General features: G+C 38.5%; 2 protein-coding genes across 6 annotated transcripts in view; one reads left to right on the top strand and one right to left on the bottom strand.

Moving 5' to 3' along the window:
* The window catches only part of LOC134212124 (exportin-1), a 44,593-nt gene extending 36,751 nt beyond the window's left edge, over positions 1-7,842 (top strand). For 4 of the 5 annotated variants that reach the window (XM_062689697.1, XM_062689696.1, XM_062689695.1 and 1 more), the window contains 2 exons: positions 5,472-5,837; positions 6,132-7,842. In XM_062689697.1, the coding sequence (XP_062545681.1) occupies positions 5,472-5,837; positions 6,132-6,281 (516 nt within the window). In that variant the 3' untranslated portion in view covers positions 6,282-7,842. Of the gene's footprint in view, positions 1-5,471; positions 5,838-6,131 lie in introns of those variants that run through there. The other variant, XR_009979195.1, reaches the window with a different exon arrangement.
* Positions 7,843-16,207: 8,365 nt separating this feature from the next.
* On the bottom strand, positions 16,208-18,405 carry LOC134216231 (protoheme IX farnesyltransferase, mitochondrial). Its single transcript, XM_062695179.1, has 4 exons — positions 18,143-18,405; positions 17,745-18,051; positions 17,167-17,362; positions 16,208-17,110 (listed from the first exon to the last, which is right to left on the bottom strand). The coding sequence occupies exons 1-4, from the start codon at positions 18,248-18,250 to the stop codon at positions 16,285-16,287; spliced, it is 1,437 nt and encodes a 478-aa protein (XP_062551163.1). The 5' UTR covers positions 18,251-18,405; the 3' UTR covers positions 16,208-16,284.
* Positions 18,406-23,651: the final 5,246 nt, after the last annotated feature.

The raw sequence follows: 23,651 nt of genomic DNA, 5'->3' as shown, positions 1-23,651 counted from the left end.
AGATAGCAATTGTAATTTATATTTTAAGACCACACAGAGCATGTTGATGTTGTAAAGAAATAAACAAATTATTGTTCAATTTTTATACGGCTGCCCGCCGATTATTTTTTTACGGCGACAACGGCGAACAAAATCATCGGCGACGAAGCACATGTCTATCCGGAAGTCGACCGTCTTAAATTCTAAAATGGCGCCAAACACTGATTTCTACCACTCATCGAGCCCGTTACGGCAATACCACATTATATGGGTTTTAAGTCATGTTAGCAAACCGTAAGTCAGTCATCTTGAATTTTAAAATGGCGCCAAACACAAATTTCCGAATATGTACGTTATGTGGAAGATATTGATTTGAAAAATGTATTGGAGGTAACCACTTTCCCTTCGATGGGACTCGAACCCATGACCCTACAGTACGCTAGACTGGTGCTTTAACCAACTAAGCTACGAAGGACCTCCGTCGGCCTTCGCAACCTAGCGGCTACTGAACGAGCTCGAGATTCCCAAATTGGACGCATAGTCAAATCACTCGCAATCCATTTATCAAGCCAATACTTCCACATGTGTATTGTACACGTCCACATTAGAGGAGCGTGAGTATTTAGAATGTCTGGCGGCTATACACATTCTTCATCAGCAACGGTACTGATCAAGTGAGGTTGTGTAAGCTATTTGCCAGTCGGTCGTCAAGCTCAGACCCGACCGCATTGCGTAGGCAAGAGCACGCAACTCAAGTTCAGTTCAATCAAAGGTAATTGCCTATTTCCGGGGATTAAACCACCCGGCTTGGACGTTAATTTACAATGTTATGAAAACTCATATGTGAATATGTACGTTATGTGGAAGATATTGATTTGAAAAATGTATTGGAGGTAACCACTTTCCCTTCGATGGGACTCGAACCCATGACCCTACAGTACGCTAGACTGGTGCTTTAACCAACTAAGCTCCTCTAATGTGGACGTGTACAATACACATGTGGAAGTATTGGCTTGATAAATGGATTGCGAGTGATTTGACTATGCGTCCAATTTGGGAATCTCGAGCTCGTTCAGTAGCCGCTAGGTTGCGAAGGCCGACGGAGGTCCTTCGTAGCTTAGTTGGTTAAAGCACCAGTCTAGCGTACTGTAGGGTCATGGGTTCGAGTCCCATCGAAGGGAAAGTGGTTACCTCCAATACATTTTTCAAATCAATATCTTCCACATAACGTACATATTCACATATGAGTTTTCATAACATTGTAAATTAACGTCCAAGCCGGGTGGTTTAATCCCCGGAAATAGGCAATTACCTTTGATTGAACAAATTTCCGGCTACCACTCATCAAGCCCATTCCGGCAATACCCAGTTTCTAAGTTTTTGTCTTTTCCATTGAAAATTTTTCGATGTTTTTTTACACGGATTTTTTCCCCCTCGTAAAAAACCTGGGTGTAGTTGAGCGGGTGTCATGGAGTCAGCTTTGAACATCTCGGCTGATATGCGAATCGACCCCTGAGGCTTTGTTCGATTGCATGCTATGGATGGCTGTTTAAATCTCTAGCAGTGATGGAGCTTCGGTATTGACGCGTGTTATACGTCGGATCCTAGACAGACCATGCCGAGGTGGTAGTGGCCTGGCTTGCACTTGAAAAAGTTGTTCGAAGCATTTCAGCTGGTCAGTTGGGTCGGTCAATAACTGACAATTCGTGTCTTTCACATGCATCGTTGCATTCATCTTCGTCTTGCTTAAGCGTCGTGAGATATCGTAGAGGAGGCTAATGTCCCCGGTTGTTGCGACTCTCTTTCCTTTGTTTGTCAGAGAGCCCACCCACGCTCGCGTATCCTTGTCTAGAGCCGAGTATCGTTGACGGGCTAAGACTTTGGCTCCTCTGATTTTTATTCGCTCTATTCGTGTTCTGATATATGAACCGGTGCCAGCGAAAGGGGTACATAAACCAGTTTTGTCAATTTTGAGTTTGCAGCAGATTTTAATCCTATTTTGAATTTCAAGATAGTTATTAGCCGTTAGTATACTGCCGTTAAGAATGATTTTAAAAATGCACATGTACCACTTTTACAACCTCTTATCAAAGAGAACAGACATGGATCCTCGAACAAAATTTCGGTAAAAACCTGGGAGCTGCGGATAGAGTCGAAACGATTGTCAAAAAATCTCCAAAGCAAGCTGTCAAAAAGTATCCATCGCATCGAGAGAGTTTTTGGGCATTCTGAGCGCAGCCGAGAGAGTACACGTGTAAATCAACTCATACTAATTATAATTCATTTCTCAAAAAACTCAATTATTTGGTGTCATTTCAAACCTAACGAGGAATTTTAAAAAGTGAACAGCATGATTTAATTTTACGATCGGCACAATAATTTATGCAATGCAGTAAATCGACGAAATCGTTGAAATTATTTTTTAAAAGATAAACATAATGATAATTCGATGTGAGAAAATCGTAGCGTGAACATTGAACGCTGAGAGGAAATTTTTGGGTTTCAAGCAAAATATCTTGAAAATTAGAATCGATCGAGTCCGCAGCTCCCAGGTAAAAACGTGTGTAAAGATTTAAATCGCACCTCAGCGCCGTCAACGCAGGCTGCCCGACATAAAGACTCATTTTCACTAAGTGATGGCGTTGGCATACACTACATAAACAATGTAGTGCTGCCACCTAGGAGCGAGCCTAGGAGTGATTCGGAATGAACAGCCTAGCAACGAGCTTTTTTGGATCTAATATCAATTCCAATTTACCTCCCTCTTCCTATACCGCTGGCCCTTTTAATATCGAGATGTGGAGAGGCATATCGAAAGTAGCAATTGGATGGAGTGGTACGATTTACGAAACACTAATTGAATGAACAATATACAAAGGTGACGCGCGGCTACAAAGCAACACCATGCGGAGGGTGGCTGGGTTCGATTTCCGGTGCCGGTCTAGGCAATTTTCGGATCTCGACTTCACAGGGCATAAAAGTATCATCGTGTTAGCCGCATGATATACGAATGCAAAAATGGTAAATTGGCCTAGAAACCTCGCAGTTAAAAACTTTGGAAGTGCTTAATGAACACTAAGCTGCGAGGCGGCTCTGTCCCAGTGTGGGGATGTAATGCCAATAAGAAGAAGAAGAAGAAGATGGTGTTAAAACTATAACAGCATATAACAGGTTAACTGGTAGTACCCAATGACTAAACGTTGAAAACAAATTCAGTTATGCACAGCTATCAAGAAGGTACCGTGAGCGTGCCTTATTCTGCGCGGCTCCTAATTCTGCGCACTTTGACACTAAAACATTTTTTTAATTTTTTTTTACTGTTATTATTATATTTACTTACATGTCATCAAAATGTTGGGAATTTATTGTTGTCATGGGCAGATAATAAAGCAATAAACTAGCGTTGATAACGGGAATATTAAGAAAAACAAAATCGGTAAAACCGAAAAATGTAGAAAAATGGCCTCCATTAGCAGCAGCGCTAAAACGCACGTGAACAAATTTTTCCCGAATTCGAGCAAAAAACAAAATCTGGCTCATTTTTTTACAAGCGAAGTGCAAAAGCAGCTTATTTGTTGCTTCAATATGATGAAATTCGGCTTTCAAAGTGTAATCTCTATCCTTTAGAAAGCAATTTATGTTGCGCAGAATATGGCACAAAATTTACTTTCTGTTCCTAATTGTGCGCGCGAAATGGATAGGTACAATAAGCCTGGCTTGTCAACCCAAATTGGACCTAGCAACTGTATTGGCAAGGAAAGATATTTAAAAATGCTGGAATAAAACAAGAGGAGCAAAAAAATGCAAAGATAGATTATCCAGAAAGAAACAAGGGATACCTGCTACTTGGCCTTGCGCACCACACTGAGCGTTTTTTAAACTTCGAGGTACCTATCTAATCTAAATGTGTATATCACGTAACTAGCATGAATAATATTCCCTGAAAAATCGACATAATTCCTCACTAGGAGTTTTCCTAGGTCGGACTGGCGTTCCGAAATTTGAAAAATAGCACTTTGGGCAATATTAGCATTTATGAAGGACTGGTCTTATTATTCGCGTTGGATTACATTTATTTCCATTCCATGTACATACAGCATCTTTATGCACATACATACATACACGCACACACAGGCATCATCTCCATTCATCGTAGCTGAGTCGATTGGGTTTGGGTCTAATTCGCCAGGTCTTATATTAAAGTTCGTCTTGGAGCAGACGTTTTTTCGTATACTTAGCGTACAAGAACGGTAAAACGTTGTAACCAGATTGACTTTAGGAAGCATACAAGGTACTAAGGGGCCATACACATATTACGTAAGCACTTATGGGGGAGGGGGATCGGTCAATATCTTACGCACCATATAAACAAAAAAATATTTGTATGAAAAAAATCTTACATAGGGGGAGGGGGTCGAAAACCCAGAAAAATTGCTTACGTAATAAGTGTACGACCCTAAAAACGTGCAAAAATAATTAAATATTTGTATAAATGTTCAAAACCATTTCATAAGACAAAAAATAACCCAAACTGAGCTTTTATTATTTTGCGCAGAATTAGGAACATTGTGCGCAGAATATGGAACATTTCAAAATATGTGCGCAGAATTAGGCACCATATGGCAATTTAACAATCGATTAATAATATATGTTCTTAGTCAATTTAATCAAAATTTTCATGATTCATATTCTTCCGTGGATTATAGTTACACATCTACTACATAAACGTATTCATAAATCATTATGGTTTTACGATAACAACGATTTTATTTCAAAATTTTCTTAAATGCGCAGAATATGGTACCTCCACGGTACAGATCCCATTTGATTTGATTTTTATGATTTATTTTTGAAATTGCTTATAAACCTCAAAATCCGCGTAAAAAACTAACTAGACCCCAAAACCGACGTAAAAAAATCGTAAAAATCTCATAAAAAAAATTCCACAAAAAAAAAACAATTTCAGAATTCGCGTAGAAAAGTGTCACAGTATGTCTAGTGTCACATCATCAGCATCAGATTGTTTTGAACTTTGAAAGTGTTATGACCCAAAATCTTGTTAGTCTTGATTGTTTCAAATTTATTCGCATGAGTTGATGTGTTTTTGTTGCATTGCGTCAATATTTTTGGTTGATCAGACAACGCTATCTGTTTGTCACCTCTTTGTATTCAACAACAACAAACACAATATTCAGTGTTGATGCAGCGATCAAAGCCGTTTTAAATTATTCAACAACTTCCGCTGTTCATTGCGCTCATTTCGAACTTCCAACTGAAGACACTTAGCTTTACTTCAGCCAGGGTCAGCTTGAGTTATTCGAAAAACTTGCAGATAGATTGCACATCAAGCTTTGTCCTCATTCGTGTATGCTTAGATAAGTTTTAAGATCTTTAATATTGTATTGTGTGCGTGTGTTCGGATTGAGTTTGGCGGAACGGTCAAACAAAGAATGAACCAACATTAACCATACTTTTTCATTCAATTTTATCAGATGTTGCAGAACCTCGAGCAGCACCCACAGGCGGCGCAAAGCTTCTATCAGACTTATTTCACGGATATCCTGATGCAAATCTTTTCGGTTGTTACGGACACTTCCCATACGGCCAGCCTGCAGAACCACGCAACCATCTTGGCTTATATGTTTTCGCTGGTAGAGGCCGGTCGGATAACGGTTAGCCTCGGGCCGTCGCAGGACAACGTGTTGAACATCCAGGAATACGTTGCGACGCTGCTCAAGTCCGCCTTCAGCCATCTGACCGACAACCAAATCAAAATTTTCGTCACTGGACTGTTCAACCTTGATCAGGACGTCCATGCATTTAAGGAACATTTACGGGACTTTTTGATCCAGATTAAGGTAAGGAAAACATTTTTTTAAACTATTTTTAGAAAAGCTCGTGTTTGCCTGGAACTAGTACGTTTATCACGTTTAAAGAAAAAAGTATCATAAGAAGAATGTATTTGTCAGGTATAAGGCAATACAATATTAAGGGCACCTTTGCTTAGACCTTGAAACAGATTTAAAACTATTGGTGAATAAATCGCCCCTGAAACATCGAAAGGAAAATCTAACCATCCTATCCGATTCAGTTCAAATGTTCGATGGATTAACGGAAATCCGTTTTAACTCTTAACAATACTATTCCCGCAGGAGGTGACGGGTGACGACGATTCGGATCTCTATTTGGAGGAGCGCGAGACCGAGCTTAAGAAAGCTCAAGAAGAGAAGAGACGAATTCTGATGACGGTGCCTGGTATGATCAATCCGCACGAGTTACCGGAAGAGATGCAAGATGAGTAAAAAGGCCGAACCTGAACGAATAGTTGTGTGATGGTGATGTTGGAATCAGTGGAAAGTGTATTCGTTTGTAGAGTAAGAAGTAAGAATAGATCAGCGGTGTGAAATGGTTGAAGTATTGAATTAGGCTTTTTTCTCTGGAAAGAATTTATATTTTCTCTCTGTTTTGTAACAACAATAAAAAATGGAATGAGTTTAATGTTATGGTCTGATTTCTGCAAACTAGAAATAGTTATGGACCCAAACACATTCAGCAATTTTTCGTCACATAAACTACTATACATAGAAACAAATCACAGTAGATCCGCGCACTGATAAACAGAAGAAGCCAAAAACATAACCAGCAACATGCAGAGAAACAACACAGCCACAGAATATCCCAGCAATAGATTTAAATGGTTAATTATGATGCAAAATGAGTAAACAAGAAAACTTAAGCCGCAGTTTCCCAAATGTTGGTCGTTTCGTGTCGTTGATGATTGGAAGCAGAGAAGGAAGTACACAATTGCAGCAAATTTACTTTCTCTGGGCGGAGCAGTTTGCGTGAGGTTTATATTTTACATGCAGGAATAAAGTGGAATCCCATTTTCATTACATATTTTACTACTACACATTTATTTATATAAGCTGCAAAACAAATTAAATAGTTATTACTTTTCGGATTGATGCGTGTTGGTATGTATGAAATCTGTTGTTTACTATTATACACATTAACTATTTTTGCGATTAAAAATACGTTTTACTCAAGTTTTTTTTTCAATTATAAGAGCGTGATTAGGCTAGCAGCTATGTACCTACTAATAGCCAACAGCAAGTGAAAGTGGAGATGTGATCGTGTGAGAGCATTTGATCGCGCAAAATTGGACCTGCATCAATTTTGTTCCGAATTTGGTTTGGTTTTGGAGCGGCAGATTTGATTTCAGATTAAGAAGTCGTGGTCAAAAAGCTAAGGAAAGTTTGTAAGGATATTGCGGATCGAGTTTTGTCGGGTTAGGAGTTTTATGCTGAATGTAGATTATAAAAGTTTATTAGTAAAACACACTTACAACATGTGAATCGACAGAATGGATAGAAAGAAGCACTAATAACTTATAAGAAGGATAGAATTGAATACTATAATAATAGCGAGTACATGGTGTAAACGTTTGTAGAGATTTGGATAGCACATGCGAAGGAAACCCAAGTCTACGATACAATAATAGTTGGAAAAGTGAGATACTAAGCTATGTTTTTTTTTCTCTAACGAATAACAAACATTTACAAAAAAGAAGTAACAAAATGTATGCGTGTTTGAATGTTTGTTCGTGTGGAATCTTAATCTTGAATACATGAATCACTAGGCGGATGTTAAAACGCAGCGCAGGAGCATAACACGTGAGAAATCACAGAGAGAAAAGGATAACATTTTTTTTTCAACAAGTTACAAAACAAACGAATAGAAAACGTTGAAATTTATTAGCGTGAAAGCACATTGTGGATGAATTTTTGATGCATTACGAATTACCTGCAGCAAAATCAAGCGGAAAATAAAGCCAGAATCATTTATTATCTCATGTAGATCGTACATTCGCGAGTACCATTATTCACTGGTTGTAGATGACATTCTATCGCGTATTCTGTTGAGGCCGCTTATTCGGCGAATACCAGACAGGTTTTCGTGCGAGCAGATCAACGACGGATCAGATGTTGGGCGTGTGGATAATTGACTTTATTGTTGACATCGCTCTACTTTATTTTGATCTTATGTCGTTTTCGTTTTTGCGGTGTAGCTGCACCGGGTGTACACTTTCTGCACTGAAATTGTTCGTTTTTGGTCTTCGCTCTACACTCAAACCCCACTTTTTCGTGCACCGTACGGAGAGTGTAGCACGCACAAAATCGAGAGTGTAGCTGGTTTGAATAGTGGTGTTACCAATACAGTCGCATGTCCACGTGACTGTTGCTGTCAAGTTCTGTTTTGTTTTGTCTTCGATATTGATGTCCTGGGTGCGCGTTGGAGTTAGATTTTTTTAATAAAGTGGGAATGGTAATTGCACGTTTTAATTCTATTTATCTAATACTAAATAAATAAAAATGTAGTTTTATGTATGTCATAAGAGAAGGATAATTAAAAACAGTGAAGGACATTTACTAATCGATTAGTTTATAAAAGTTAGGCGATGAATCAAGGTAAAAGAAATTGCTTACATTCAACCAGTTGTATTGTATACTAATTCATGTTCCTGCTATTAAATTTTATCTTTCGTTACCTTGACCATCGGTTTGAATATATTATTAGTCATGAAATTATTCTAATAAACAAGTTTTTTTGTGGAACTTGAAAATAGTTCCAAAATTTTGAACCAACATCAGAACTTGTTCTTCGAAGTATCTTTTGGAAAAATCAACTAGCTTGAGGTGAAGAATCATTCCATAAACTCTTTTGAATTCCAAGTTTTTGGTATTTGCAAAGGATTTTTACAACCTTTTCAGATTTTGAATATTCAGCTTTGATCTATTGAGATTTTGTTAATTTTTATTATCTTATAGAATCTAATGACTCAATAGCAATAATTACAGTCTTGCTTTGCTAGCTCACATTTTATTACATGGGCCACCTTTTAGTTGAGTCTTTGCTGGTTAATCCATGGAATTGAAAACGTAGTTGAGCATATTTAGCATAATTGAACATAATTTGTGAATTGTAATGTTTAAGTCGCAGTACATATGTTCAAATGGCTGACAGGTCACCTCTTAGAAATAAAATTCAATAGATGAGGCGATGTGTTATAGCCTATTCAGATTACGCCATTAATCTTAATAAATATCATGTACAAGTGGAATTGAAAATTGAATGTATATGTGGATGGGCATCAAGTTACTCTTTATCATATTTATTATAATAAATGGCGTAATTTTAAACGGCTATTAGCTCAATCAGCATATCACGAATGTAGATGTAAAACAAGATTAGTTTAGAATCGAGCTTAGAATGTATAAACTGATTCGAGTTGTTTTAATTCGTTTAATAAATATCTTTGCAAAGCAATATTTTATAAAACTGGAAAACTTTGGAAACCAATTTCATTTATAACATATTCTACTTACAATGTTATGAAAACTCATATGTGAATATGTACGTTATGTGGAAGATATTAATTTGGAAAATGTATTGGAGGTAACCACTTTCCCTTCGATGGGACTCGAACCCATGACCCTACAGTTGGGTTCGAGTCCCATCGAAGGGAAAGTGGTTACCTCCAATACATTTTCCAAATTAATATCTTCCACATAACGTACATATTCACATATGAGTTTTCATAACATTGTAAATTAATGTCCAAGTCGGGTGGTTTAATCCCCGGAAATAGGCAATTAACTTTGATTGAACACATTCTACTTTCCACTTAATTTGTGAGTGCTAAGAAAAATGTATGTCTCTTACGAACCGAAGTTCGCCGCATTGTTATATAATAGCAAATTAAAGATTAGTACAAACAAACGTTTCCCTAAGAATCCAACATTCTTCTCAAAAACCTGAAATGGCCCAAGAATTCCCAATGAAAACCCAAAAATCAATCTACTTGTAGTTATGTATTGTGATTAATTGGAATATGCTTTTGCATATTTTAATACTTCCATCAGAAACAAAGAAGTTCTTAATGAATCATTGGCCGTGAAATTTTGCAATATTTGATTCGTTTTGAAATATCATGCATCGTTTTCATAATCTGTCAGACAGTGAGTACTGTGTTAAGCTTTAGATAATCGATGCAATTAAACAGAAAGTAAAAGTAAAATGTCTATAAGAGTGACACTATTCATACAATTTCAATTAAATCCCAACAAGAATGACTGGAATAACATACATATTTCAAAGCAGGCAGCAAGAACAAAAACAAATATGACAGAAGCATGGAAGATGACCGATGTCACACATACTTTCGCAATCTTATTGGGACTGCACTAAAAATGTTCGTTTATGTGGTGCAAAATTATGCTACACCACAAAAACGAAAACGACCTTAGATTCACCAATAAGACCGATACAAATAACAAAACCCAGACTAATCCACGCTACCAACGATAATGATCTGCGACTTGTAACCTTTGCTGCTGCTTGAGGGATGGCAATAAACAGTACTTACTTCGCACATAAGAATATCCGCAAACACACCTGGCAACATCCGAGTGGAGACACTTGCTCACAGATAGACCATGTGCTGGTCGACGGACGACATTTCTCGGATCTTCTTCTTCTTCTTCTTCTTCTTATTGGCATTACATCCCCACACTGTGACAGAGCCGCCTCGCAGCTTAGTGTTCATTAAGCACTTCCACAGTTATTAACTGCGAGGTTTCTAAGCCAAGTTCCCTTTTTTGCATTCGTATATCATGAGGCTAACACGATGATACTTTTATGCCCAGGGAAGTCGAGATCCGAAAATCCGAAAATTGCCTAGACCGGCACCGGGAATCGAACCCAGCCACCCTCAGCATGGTCTTGCTTTGTAGCCGTGCGTCTTACCGCACGACTAAGGAGGACATTTCTCGGATGCTATAATAGATGTAAGGTCCTTCAGAGGTCCGAACATAGACTCGGATCACTATCTTGTAGTTGCAAAAAATCGGGTACAACTTTCCAGCGTCACAAATTCACGAAACAACAGAACGATGCGTTTCAATATCCAGCGCTTGTCAGTTGAAGGAGTTGCTGAACAGTAGGGTTAGGCGGGGCAAGATGGGTCACGGGGTAAGATGGGTCCGGGCCGTTTTTGAGTATCGTGTACATTTTAATGTGGAGATTATAACTTTGTAGGAGGAGTAATTTGGTGCTACTTTATTATCACTCGATTTGATGATAATACTTTATTTTGGTAGAGTCTTGACAAGGTAAAATATTTTTCAGCATTGTTTCTTATGTGAAACACACTTTCTATAAAACGTGTAATCTCGTCGAGCAATGTGAAATTTAAACATTTTTAGTAACATAGTGAACGTATTATAAGTAATGTAGGTGATGATATACTAACTGCGTTGAAATAAATAAATTTTATCGAAAATTAGACATTCTAACGTGAACTTGCAAATGGGGCAAGATGGGTCAGCACATACTGAAGGGCATAGTTCGTATTCAGAACATATTTTCCATTGCTGGTTTAATCATTTTAAGGTTACTTTTGACATAATGATGTTAATTTGTTTATTGAAAATGTCTATTTTTTGTTTTTAAGAAAGCTATACTTAGACGGCTTGTTTTCATAAGAATTTTCAAACATTTTTTAATGTAGAGCCATTTCTTCATCCAAGGCTTAAACATTATTTTTTATTCAAAATAATCATTGGCAATAAAGATATCTATCTATGTATAATTCAATATTGGGAATAAAAACTATATGAATAATTGCAGTATTTAAAGGTGACCCATCTTGCCCCGCTGTTTGACCCATCTTACCCCGCCATTTTTTGATTGACAGAAAAATAGACTTCTACTTTAATGACTCGAAATGGAATAAAAAGTGGAGTTTTTGTTATTTCATACCCTTGGCTTACAGATTATGAGCTATTTTTATAGATCCATGTTGAAAAGTTGAAATAAAATGTTTCTGTTTTGAGATATTCAGGGTTCGCCTTAGGCGACCCATCTTGCCCCATCATACCCTACCACCAGAAGCTGGACGAGCGGATAAGAGATGCCACCAGATCTGGCGACGTCAACAGATTGTTGGAAAATATCCACGAAGCTGTGACTACAACAGCACAGGAAGTGTTTGGCACTGCACAGCGACGCCAACGGGATGGTTTGTTTGATGAGGAGTGCCAGCGAGTGAGTATTTAGAATGTCTGGCGGCTATACACATTCTTCATCAGCAACTGTACTGACCAAGTGAGGTTGTGTAAGCTATTTGCCAGTCGGTCGTCTAGCTCAGACCCGACCGCATTGCGTAGGCATTACTCACCCTCCTCTAATGTGGACGTGTACCATACACATGTGAAAGTGATGGCTTGAGAAATGGATTGCGAGTGATTTGACTATGCGTCCAATTTGGGAATCTCGAGCTCGTTCAGTAGCCGCTAGGTTGCGAAGGCCGACGGAGGTCCTTCGTAGCTTAGTTGGTTAAAGCACCAGTCTAGCGTACTGTAGGGTCATGGGTTCGAGTCCCATCGAAGGGAAAGTGGTTACCTCCAATACATTTTCCAAATCAATATCTTCCACATAACGTACATATCCACATATGAGTTTTCATAACATTGTAAATTAACGTCCAAGTCGGGTGGTTTAATCCCCGGAAATAGGCAATTAACTTTGATTGAAATTCGAAGATTTGTTGAATGGTGAAAATGAAGGTGTATTAAGGAGCAGGATGGACATAGTCGGCGACGGTCAAGCTGTGGAACAACCAACGCTGGACGAGGTTAAGAAGGCTCTAAACGAGCTGAAAAACAGTAAAGCTGCTGGGAAGGACGAGATCCCGGTCGAGCTTCTCAAACACGGAAGTGAGCAGCTGCATCAATCAATACACCACATTATTCAGAAAATATGGAATGAAGAAATGCCTGCTGGCTGGTTGGATGGCCTCATATGCCAATCTATAAGAAAGGGCACAGACTAAAGTGTGACAATAACAGAGGGATCACCCTTCTGAACTCGGCATACAAAATCCTGTCGCGTATCCTGTTGAACAGACTGAGACCGCTTGAGAAGTCCTTCGTCGGAGAATACCAGGCAGGTTTTTGTGAGGGCCGATCAACGACGGATCAGATGTTTAGCCTGCGTATGATCCTTGATAAATTCCGGGAATACAACTTGCAGACTCACTATTTGTTCATTAAGTTCAAAGCAGCGTACGATTAAGTGAAGAGAAATGAGCTGTGGCAGATAATGTCCGAACATGATTTCCCGGCGAAACTGATTAGACTGATACGTGTAACGCTGGATGGCTCGAAATCAAGTATTCGGATTGCAGACGAAGTGTCAACCTGGTTTGTGACCTCAGACGGATTGAGGCAGAGTGATGCACTTTCGATCGCAGGCGTTTGTCCCACTGAATCGATCGCAGGCTTTTGTCCCACTGAAGAGGGAGACGGCGAGGATAGGCTTAACCATTAACTCTACTAAGACCAAGTACATGGTGGTAGGTAGAGATAGGGGAAGACCTAGTGGTGTTGGGGCAGAGGTAGTGCTTGATGGGGATGTGTTTGAAGTTGTTGAAGAATTTGTTTAGCTTGGAACGCTTGTAACATGTAACAATGACGTTTCCCATGAAGTGAAAAGACGTATTACTGCTGAGAATAGAGCCATTTACGGATTACGTAACCAGCTTAGGTTCCACAACATGCAGACGGAAACGAAATTTGCTCTTTACAAAACTCTGATTCTACAAATGGCCCTTTATGGACATAAAGCATAGACGTTAAAAGAGGCGGACCGGAGAGCTTTCGGGGTTTTCGAGCGAAAACTGCTGCGTACAATACTCGGAGGGAAACTACACGTAAAACTGAAAGTATGTTCTTTTGTGGAGAAGTATGCTCTTTGCGGGAGAATGGAACTACCCACAAAAGGTGTAAAATTTGATGCATAAAATGCATAAGTTTTACACATTTTTCCTATTTCTATGCATAAAACTTAATAATTTAAGAATAAAATATTTCTCTTTCGTAATAAACAACCGAACACTTTCAAGTCCAAGAGTAGAAGAACTACGTTTATTCGGATCACCACTTTTAATAGGCTAGCAAAACAAAAGGCATATGTTATATACAAGCTATATACACATTTGATAGCTTTTGCCCTATCGGCAATCTAAGCCGTTATCATATTTTACACTGCATCAAATCGAACGGATATTATAATCCTTTTTTTAAGCAACGACTTATAAATTCGAACTTATGATATTCAAAGTCTCAACTACAATTATGATAAGAACGTATCAATCTTATTTATCATGCTATTTCAGAAAATCAAATTTACTCGAAACCTGTATAAAAATTCTAAATTTACTATAGGTTGAAACAAATATCAAATTTCATTCTCAAATTCATCGCGCCTTCACGTTTCTTCAATCTAGCGGATCGTCTAGGAATAGTCTTCACACTTTTCTCACATGGTGTTTCGTTGCTTCGGAATTGAAGCTTAGCAGGATGGTTCCAAAGTCGAATCAAATCCATCAAATGGTTCTTCATCGTTGAATGAATCATTAGCCTGACGTTTAGTGCCTCTCCTGACCATGTTGTGAGGCGCCAACGCGACATTACGCCGGCGTCGAGGTCCTTCCTTCAGTCGAATCTGCTCCCTAGTCGACGTAGTCGACGCGAAGCCTTTTGAAGTATTCATGTACTTTTCCCTTCGGGGGGCGTCCTCTACTAATTTCACAGCACTTCTATTGTTCCTACGGAAACAATACTTTTGGACGTGACCCTTCTTGCCACAATAATGACAAGTAAAATTTGAATACCTTCCTCTACTAGAAGAGCGTTGACCCGATCTAGAACGACTTCTATTGTAACATTGATTCCCTCTATCAAAGCGCGATCTACCTCGGCCATTTCCTACGTAGACACTCTGATCTGCTCTGGTGATTTCCGTCCTAATCTATACTTCACAGAATTTACATGCCTGTCCTCATTGATAATTAATGCATTAGATTGAGTAATCTCTTTGTTCTTGATAATTTTTTCTGCCATGTTTAAATTCAAATTACCCTCACTATGTTGTACATCCTGTTGAACACTCCATACACTATCTGGTCTCGTACCGCTGAGTCCCTGAACTCACCAAAATCACAAGCTTCTGCCAGCAGTTTTACACCTAGAATAAAATTTTCTCCGGACTTTAGAACTATTTCAATGCAGTTCGCGGGACATGTCTTCTAATTTACATGGGCTTATTCTATAGAATTCGTATACTAGTCGAGTGACGTGAGGTGAGTCGATTTTAGAGATTCTCACGTGAGGTGACCATGTTATTCAAATGGGGCTATACGACTCTTCTCACGTCATTCGAGCAATCTCACGTTACTCCACTCGTAGAATAAACCCATTCTCCCAAAGCGTGAACTGAGGCAGAAGTGTCTTGCTTTTTTGTTCGTGGTTCGTTTCTTGTTAAAGTGTAAGTTTAGCAACGTCCTGGATTTTCTCAATTAAATTCTATTTCTTTTTGTTGCGTGAGGATCAGTTTTGTGCGTTTCTCGAAGAAATTGTCCAGGAAATGTGCCCCTCGTGTTTGTTGTTTCCCGTGCTTTGTGTGTAATTAATTGTCCTTTATGTAGCCGATCGCTACGTTTGTTTAGGAAACCGCGTGACATCGCTATCATTGAGACGAAATATTCCCGGCAGCCTTCAACACGTTGGTCCCAGTTTCGATCGTGGTCGCCATTCGCCACACACCGTCGCTGAGAGGAGTCAGCGTTTGCCAAGTCGCAAAAAACCTCCACGTAGGGGGTCGTACACTAATTACGTAAGCACTTATGGGGGGAGGGGGGTCTGCTATTTTCTTACGCTCCATATAAATAAAAAATGATTTGTATGGGGAAAATCTTACAGAGGGAAAGAGGGTTTCTAAACCCAGAAAAATTGCTTACGTAATCAATGTACGGCCCCTAGGTGAATTGGCCACGTCATTACCGGCCATTCATCGCTGCGAACATCGATTGCTCTACGCCTGGGAGAACAGCTGAAGTTTCACCTCACATAGTTCCTTATAGGACACGGCTGTTTCCGCCAATGTCTGCACCGGTGTGACCATGCGTCGCCGCCTTTTCCCCGGCGGGTGTTTGATTGTCCAAGTTTTGCGGCTAATGTGTCGCGAAGAAGGCACGTGGAATGCGGTCAGCAGAATCATGACTTAAATACTGTCGGACTTGCAGCGGATATGGAAAAGGGACCAGCGGATAAACGTCGTTTCGAGGAAAATTGGGATGCGTTCTCAATCTGATAAAAAAAGATTTAAAAACAATCAATTTGTTTTATGCAGTTATTTGTGTGTCGTTTAAAATTACAACATTTTAAATATTATTTATCTCAGCACTTATAGCTTCTGTTTACCAGCCCCTGTGGTTGGTAATACACTGGCAACGTTCGTCAGAAGATTATCCTCAATCGCTTTGATACTTCCACTGGTTGCACCAAGATTGGCCACTTCTAAAACCGCATTTGGTACCAAGTATTCATCCTTTTTGTTCTTCTCATCTTCTAGAAGCTCAACATCAATGGCTAAAGTTTCCGCAGTATTCTTCTCTTGGGAGAATACCCAATGGTTTTTGTTAAGTAGGAACAGTGCCATCAGAATTGGCAAATGAATCAAAGAGAACCGGAACAGCTTTCTAGAACTTTTACTATCAGCTTTTTGGTGGAAATCCCAAGCAAGGTACGCGAAGTATGCGTTTAGAGGAAGTGACTCCAGGGCAAACCAAACGTTGGTGACATCGAGTACCGGCGCAAGGAGCGAAAGTGCCGTTATATATCCGGTGTGACGCAAGGACACTCGTGTGCAAAGCTCTGGGTGGGAATTTGCCATCATCTTGTAACCGGCTTTCAGGTACTCTGGACGGATGTTCCACGAAAGGGCGTTGAAGTGAGGGAATTGCCAACAGTACAGCAATCCTGCTAGGATCCAGCCACCAACACCGATGTCCCCGGTACACGCGGCCCATCCCATCAGAGGCGGAATGCCACCCACCAGCGAACCAACCCAGGTATTCAGTATGCTGTACCGCTTCATCGGTGTATAGATGCTTGTATACAGGATTAGGTTTGCTGCTCCCAGGAATGCCGTCAACTCGTTAACACCGAAATACAGCATCCCCACTCCGATCGTACTTGCACCCATTGCGAATCCAACTGCATGAAGTCGACTAAAAAGGTGGCCATATTGCATTAGTGAAAATCTTACATATCAGACATGTCTTACCTTAAATGGCCTTTGACTAGAACCCGATTTCTGGTCCGGGGCATTTGTGCATCGAACGAAGTTTCGATGACCTGGTTGATGGAGTTGGCTGCACCCGAAACGAGTGTTGTTCCCACAGAACAGAGGAGGAACGTGGACAACTCGAAAGGAGCAGGGGCCATTGCGTATCCAGCCATCGTGGTCATTACCACCAAAGCTAAAATCAAAATATTATTCAGGGTTTTACCCTAGTAATTTCCTTATACTAGCAGCGAAATCTGTGTCAAAGGTATAAGAACCCGTAATGTTGAATAGCGAAAGTTAGTCTTAAACCTCTACCTACTTTTACACATAACGTAATTTTCACTAGTATATTTATAAAATTGAATCATCCTCACATTTCATATTTTATGACCTTTTTTTGTCATCCTTATTTAATGAATGTTAACATATTTTGGTCGCAAGAGCTCGAATTTTTTAAATAACGTTTTTTACAGTAGGTAAACTAATATTTAGGAGAAAATACTTGCTTTCTTTCCCTGATATAAGGTGAAAACACAGATTATCGTACTCAATAAAATTACAATTACAATACTTACATGTCAGTCGAATTTTCGACAACATAAGATAGTGGTAAATTAACCGGCTGAATCCTGGCAGTGAACGAATAGAAGCGATAACTTCATCTTTCGATTTGTTACCATCTCTACTAGGATCCGTGGCCAGACCAACAGTTTTCGATATTTCATTGACTAGAGCTTTGTTGTCCAACGTTGTAGGTGGTACAATGATCGGAACCGCCAGTGGGGTAGCAAGCGGGGTCTGCTTCTGCAATGCATTCTTATCATCGGACAGCTTCTTAGATGCGGTTAATTTCAGGTGATCCACGGGTGCTCTGCTAACATACTATAAAAGCGAACGAAAAATGTTGAAAGAAGTATAATTCATAAAATTCAATATCGTAAAATATTGATTGTGTAATCATATCAAAACATACCAGTCGGACGATTTGGTGGTGTCCTTGAGACTGCGGCAAGCACTGGTTTGTTAACCGGTGCGCGGATTCCCACCACACTCGACTAATGAGCGTAAATCTATGCATCATTGATTGGTTTGCTAGAACGGCCACATTTTTCAATGTTTCAGTCCGTAATTCGCAATTTTGAATCCGCCCGCACCAATGTAATAATGAAGTGTTTTGATTCACGCTCACGAGGCCACCACAAACGAGGAAAACACGCACAGCCGCAAAAGAAAAATAGGCAAAAAAAGACGATGACACTAATGAAATCGATCATTGAATTTACAGCAGGGCTGCTTCGATCACCAAGATAAGAATCATTACATCTACACGGTTAGAAAAAAGTACCCAACGCGTACGTAAAAAATACTTAATATCTCGCGTAACATATGCTTACGCAAAAGATATTTTAGTCGCTGTCGTCGCTGTCCGGAACATCTTTTGCTGGCGAGGATAGGGGAGCTAAATGTCAAAGAAGAAAAATCCATACGATTTGACAGCTTGGTACCCAACATGTTCCGGACAGCAGAACAAAGGGAACCGAAGCGACAATCTTTATCTAGTAACTAAAATATCTTTTGCTTACGCTTATAAAAAAAGATATTTTAGTTACCAGATAAAGATTGTCGCTGTCGTCGCTGTCCGGAATATCTTTTGCTGGCGCGGATAGGGGAGCTAAATGTCAAAGAAGAAAAATCCATACAATTTGACAGCTTGGTTTAACATGTTCCGGACAGCAGAACAAAGGGAACCGAAGCGACAATCTTTATCTAGTAAATAAAATATCTTTTGCTTACGCTTTTTAAAAAAAGATATTTTAGTTACTAGATAAAGATTGTCGCTGTCGTCGCTGTCCGGAACATCTTTTGCTGGCGAGGATAGGGGAGCTAAATGTCAAAGAAGGAAAATCCATACGATTTGACAGCTTGGTACCCAACATGTTCCGGACAGCAGAACAAAGGGAACCGAAGCGATAATCTTTATCTAGTAACTAAAATATCTTTTCTTATAAACCAAAAACATGATTTTCGATTTTCTACATGTAAAAAAATAACCTTATACTTGTGACACATATATGATCCCAATATCACTGTACAGCATAAAATCATATGTCTGTCACCAAGAATCACGCTGGTATCACGATAGCACGATGATTTCCGTACCCTGCCCTTCGACCGTTGTATTGTACGAAACAGAACATAATTTGTTGTTTGAAATGTCAAATACGCCGTTTGACATATGAAATAAAAACAAACATTTGCAAGCTGACTGAGTAAAAATCGTTTTTCTGCAATTCCGGATAATATTTTTCACAACAATGGCAAAATAATTAAGGTTCCCCCAAACACACGCGACGCGACAGTCACGACGCGATTCTATCGTTTGGCGACAGCGATTCTGTCGCCGTTGGTATGGAAGCGTAAATAGAGCATTGCCTGCAGCGACCCAACGATAGAATCGCGACGACTAGTTGTCGCCGTCGCTGCGATGAAATCGCTTAGGTCTGGGGGAGCCTTTATTCGTTAGCCCACAATTTTGCTCTGAAGATGTCTTCCTATTGATTTTGCCAGTTCTTGGGTTGTTTCCGGGAAGATCTACCGTCACTTTTGCATGATATTCAATGGTTTGAGTTCTGTATGTGATTTCAAACATTTTGTGCAAGGATCCCATGGGTTTTAATTGGAATGAGGTCTGGGGATTGGAAAGGATGCGGGATCTTTGATTTGCCATTAGTCAGCATCTACTTTTTTAGATGGGAAGAATGTTTTGTACCGTTGTTTTGGACAAATTCAAAATTGGATCTATGACCCAATTGAACGGTGCTGGCTTTATCCTTCAAAATGTCCAAATGAATTAAACGATCAGTGCCGTTTGCACTGAAATCACCCCAAACCATAGAATAGAGTGATTAACGTCCGCAGAAATAATTGCCCTGCGGAATATTTGCAAGAACTCGCATATTTCTGCTAAAATACCTATACGAAGTATTGCGAAACTACGACATTTTCATTTCTATGAATGAACTGCTGACGCGAATACACAATTTATTCAAGAAATATGGGTAAATATTGTGTAATACTCATAAAACTATAGTAACTGTTTATGATTTCTATACATTAATAAATATAGTTTTGGAAAGCAGTAGAATCAGTTTCAAAATAAGCTGTCAAATAGATACAACGGTGGTAAGAAAAGATGTATGTCATCTTGTCACTGTACGCGTACAGCGTGATACGAAAATCATTGTGCGGAAATCATATGTCTGTCGATAGTATTATATGTTATGGCAAAAACCATTCGAAAATACTTGTATACTCTTCATTATGCCACCTAATGAATGATCCCATATCAAAAAGCTAATAACATTCATAAGTTAATGAAAAGTATAAGTTACGGAATGTATGTGACTCCCCAAGTAACCGTAAGCATTAGTTTAAAGCCTTAAAACAGCATTAAAGAGGCTTCAAAGTTTTATAATAACACCGCAAATGCTTTTAATCTTTTATTCAGCCTTATACCAAAGACACACTGGTGGTACAAGTACCACGGTTATATACCCTAGTACATATTGTATACTATCGACAGATATATGATTTCTGTACACTGATAAACGTATCATGTTGTACGCGTACAGCAGCAGGATGACACACATATTTTTTCACCATTCGCTGTGTTACTATCGTATTATCTGCGTTACATATATAGATTTTCTCGAGGATTTTCTAATAAAATAATAAAAATACATTTACCATTTTTGCATAGCCTCTAAGTACATATTAAATAAATATTTCGTTAAAATCCGGCCTTTTGGTGATTATTTTCAACATTTTATTGTTGTTCGAAACATACTTGGTGAATTTTCGATTTATGTAAAAAAACACTATTATCTGTAAAATTGCTAACAAAGTAAATTTGTCATTATCAAAATTATTTTACCAATATGTACCGCTTTTTTATCATTATTGGTATTGACAAAAAAAACGCAAAATCCCTATTTACGCCCAAAAAATCACAGAAAACGCCTAAATTTCCTAAAAAGAAAAGAGTCTTTTCTTCCCTTAATTTACAACAATCAGTGAATACTAACTGCTCATTTACATATAAACTCGATATAAATAAATATCCTATAATTTTGGGAATTTTCAAATATTTATTAAATGTGATTTTAAATGTGCCTAGACCTCGTGCCTGTTGTACTATAATAGACTTTCCCAGGACTATAAATTAGTCACTCTAATATTTTCTCAAGTTTCACATGTTTTCAAACCATAACAAATCCACCTCATTTATGATCCCAAGCAAGTGTGGTTATGCTTACTCATATTTCTTTTACAAGACATGTTCCATGAATTAATCTGGGACATGTCGTGTCACAGTTAATCAATTATTGCCCACATTCCATAAAACACAAGTGTAGCAATTCGACTCCTTACATTGTTCCAAACGTTGTAACATTTTCAAAACACTTACCTCCCAGCCAATGAGTTAGTCATAAATCGGTACCGCAATGCACCATCAGACAAACGGTCCCATGGTGTCATATTGCATTTACATAACCCTCAATAAGCTATGCATTCTTATGCTTTCATATTAACTCCTCTTCGGTGCTGATCTATGCCAACAGCACATAGCTTGAGCCATACCAGTGTCACACTAAGTGTACACGTATTGGTATTTAACTATGTACCCTTCTTTTCTCTGATTGGACAACTAGTCAATAAGCTCCGGGTTTCTCTCCGCCTCCTACTATAGTACTAGAATTAAGTATCGAACAAACTGTAACTGTACTAGAATTAAGAACCAATCTAATTGTAACAAAGTTTCAATAAATTCATTCGATGAACAGCATTCAACAAGTGTAGTAGATGTTTTATTCCAGTTAAAAAGAAGTGCCTTCTCCAAGCATAGTTTATGGCGACCAGTGTCAGTAGAAGTCTTTGACTTCAAAAAGTGATTTTAATCCAACAAAAGTTCTAAAAATTTGAGTAAAAAAGTGTTGTGAAAAAAAAAAAATAAAGATGGGAATTTTCAGCGCGGACGAAATCGTGACCAACGCGAGTACAAGTGAGACGACTTTAATAGCCGTTACATTAGTGGTAATTGTGCTAATGATGATCATCTTCGTGTGTGCCAGGATGTACGCTAAGTTTCTGAAAAGTAGCGTAAATGAAAGTGCTAGGCGTGAAGTCCAGTTAGCCAACATCAAGCATACATAAAAAAAAAAAAACATTGTTTTTTTGAAAAGTGTTAAAATGGATAGAGAATTGTTAAACGAAATACGTGAGCGCGTGCACGTAGAACGATTAATTGACAATAAAGTTAGTGAGTACCGTGCGTCGGAAGAGTACCAAGATTTTCTTAATTCAACAAATCAATTTCACGATTTAATTTTCAATTATGAAGACAATCATGGAGTGATACGTACGACTAGAGTAAGAATATCGAAAACCAAAGAAAACTTAAACTCTAAAATGAATAAAAGTGAAAAATTCAAAAAATTGCAAAAATTAATCATTCAAGAAAAATTGTGTTAAAAAAAAATGATTATGAACATTGAACGTTAAGAAGACAGGCTTCTACCTCGCCTACGAAAGAGGTAAACAGTGAGAAACCAAAACAAAAATATCAACAATGCAACCAGGAAGGCAATGCGAAGCTGAGCGGTTCAACAGCATATGGGAAGTGTGCTAACAGCTGACTGAAGTGACCTCGATGCATGGCAAATGCACCACATCAGCAGTGGACGCCGTGGACGAAATTTAATACCAACAACAGAAAGCTAAAAGGGAATGCTTGGCGGTGAGTTAATTTTATTTGTGTACTGTATCATGTTTGTTTTGAGAAGCCCATGCCTGTATAACATAATTACATATTATTTAAATTTGTATACATATTTTATTATTCAAACGAATGTCTGACGAAAAATATAAAATCAGACTACTAATAGAAAAGTTTGACAATTTATATAGCAATATTAGAAAATCTAAAATAACGTTAACAGCAAAAATTTATTAGAATCCCAGAAATGTACTATAAATGAAATAATAAGGAATTTTAAAATTATTTTGAAGAAGCTTAAAAACGATATCCAAAGTATAGAATATAACGAATTCGTTCTTGAATATGAACAACTTTTAGTAAAAAGAGAGTACGTATTCGCAATTATAAATAAAAAACTAACAATGAGTACAGAAAATAATACAACTAGTACATTCGATGTACGCACAGCTACTGCTGTGATACAAATTTATGATGGAGCCAGTGAGAGCTTACCTGCGTTTGTTGACGCTTGTAATTTAATGAAAGACTTGACAGACAATACCCAACAATCAATGCTAATCAAATTCATCAAAACCAGACTAACTGATAAAGCTCGTTTAGGTTTGCCGGATAATGTCAATACGTTCAATGATTTAATTACTAACATAAAACAGAGATATCAAGATTCGACAACTCCAGATCAAATTATTGCCAAATTAAAATC

This window comes from Armigeres subalbatus, chromosome 2 (assembly GCF_024139115.2).
Source record: "Armigeres subalbatus isolate Guangzhou_Male chromosome 2, GZ_Asu_2, whole genome shotgun sequence".
Classification (NCBI taxonomy): Eukaryota; Metazoa; Arthropoda; class Insecta; order Diptera; family Culicidae; genus Armigeres; species Armigeres subalbatus.
This window is presented reverse-complemented; position numbering and strand designations above follow the sequence as displayed.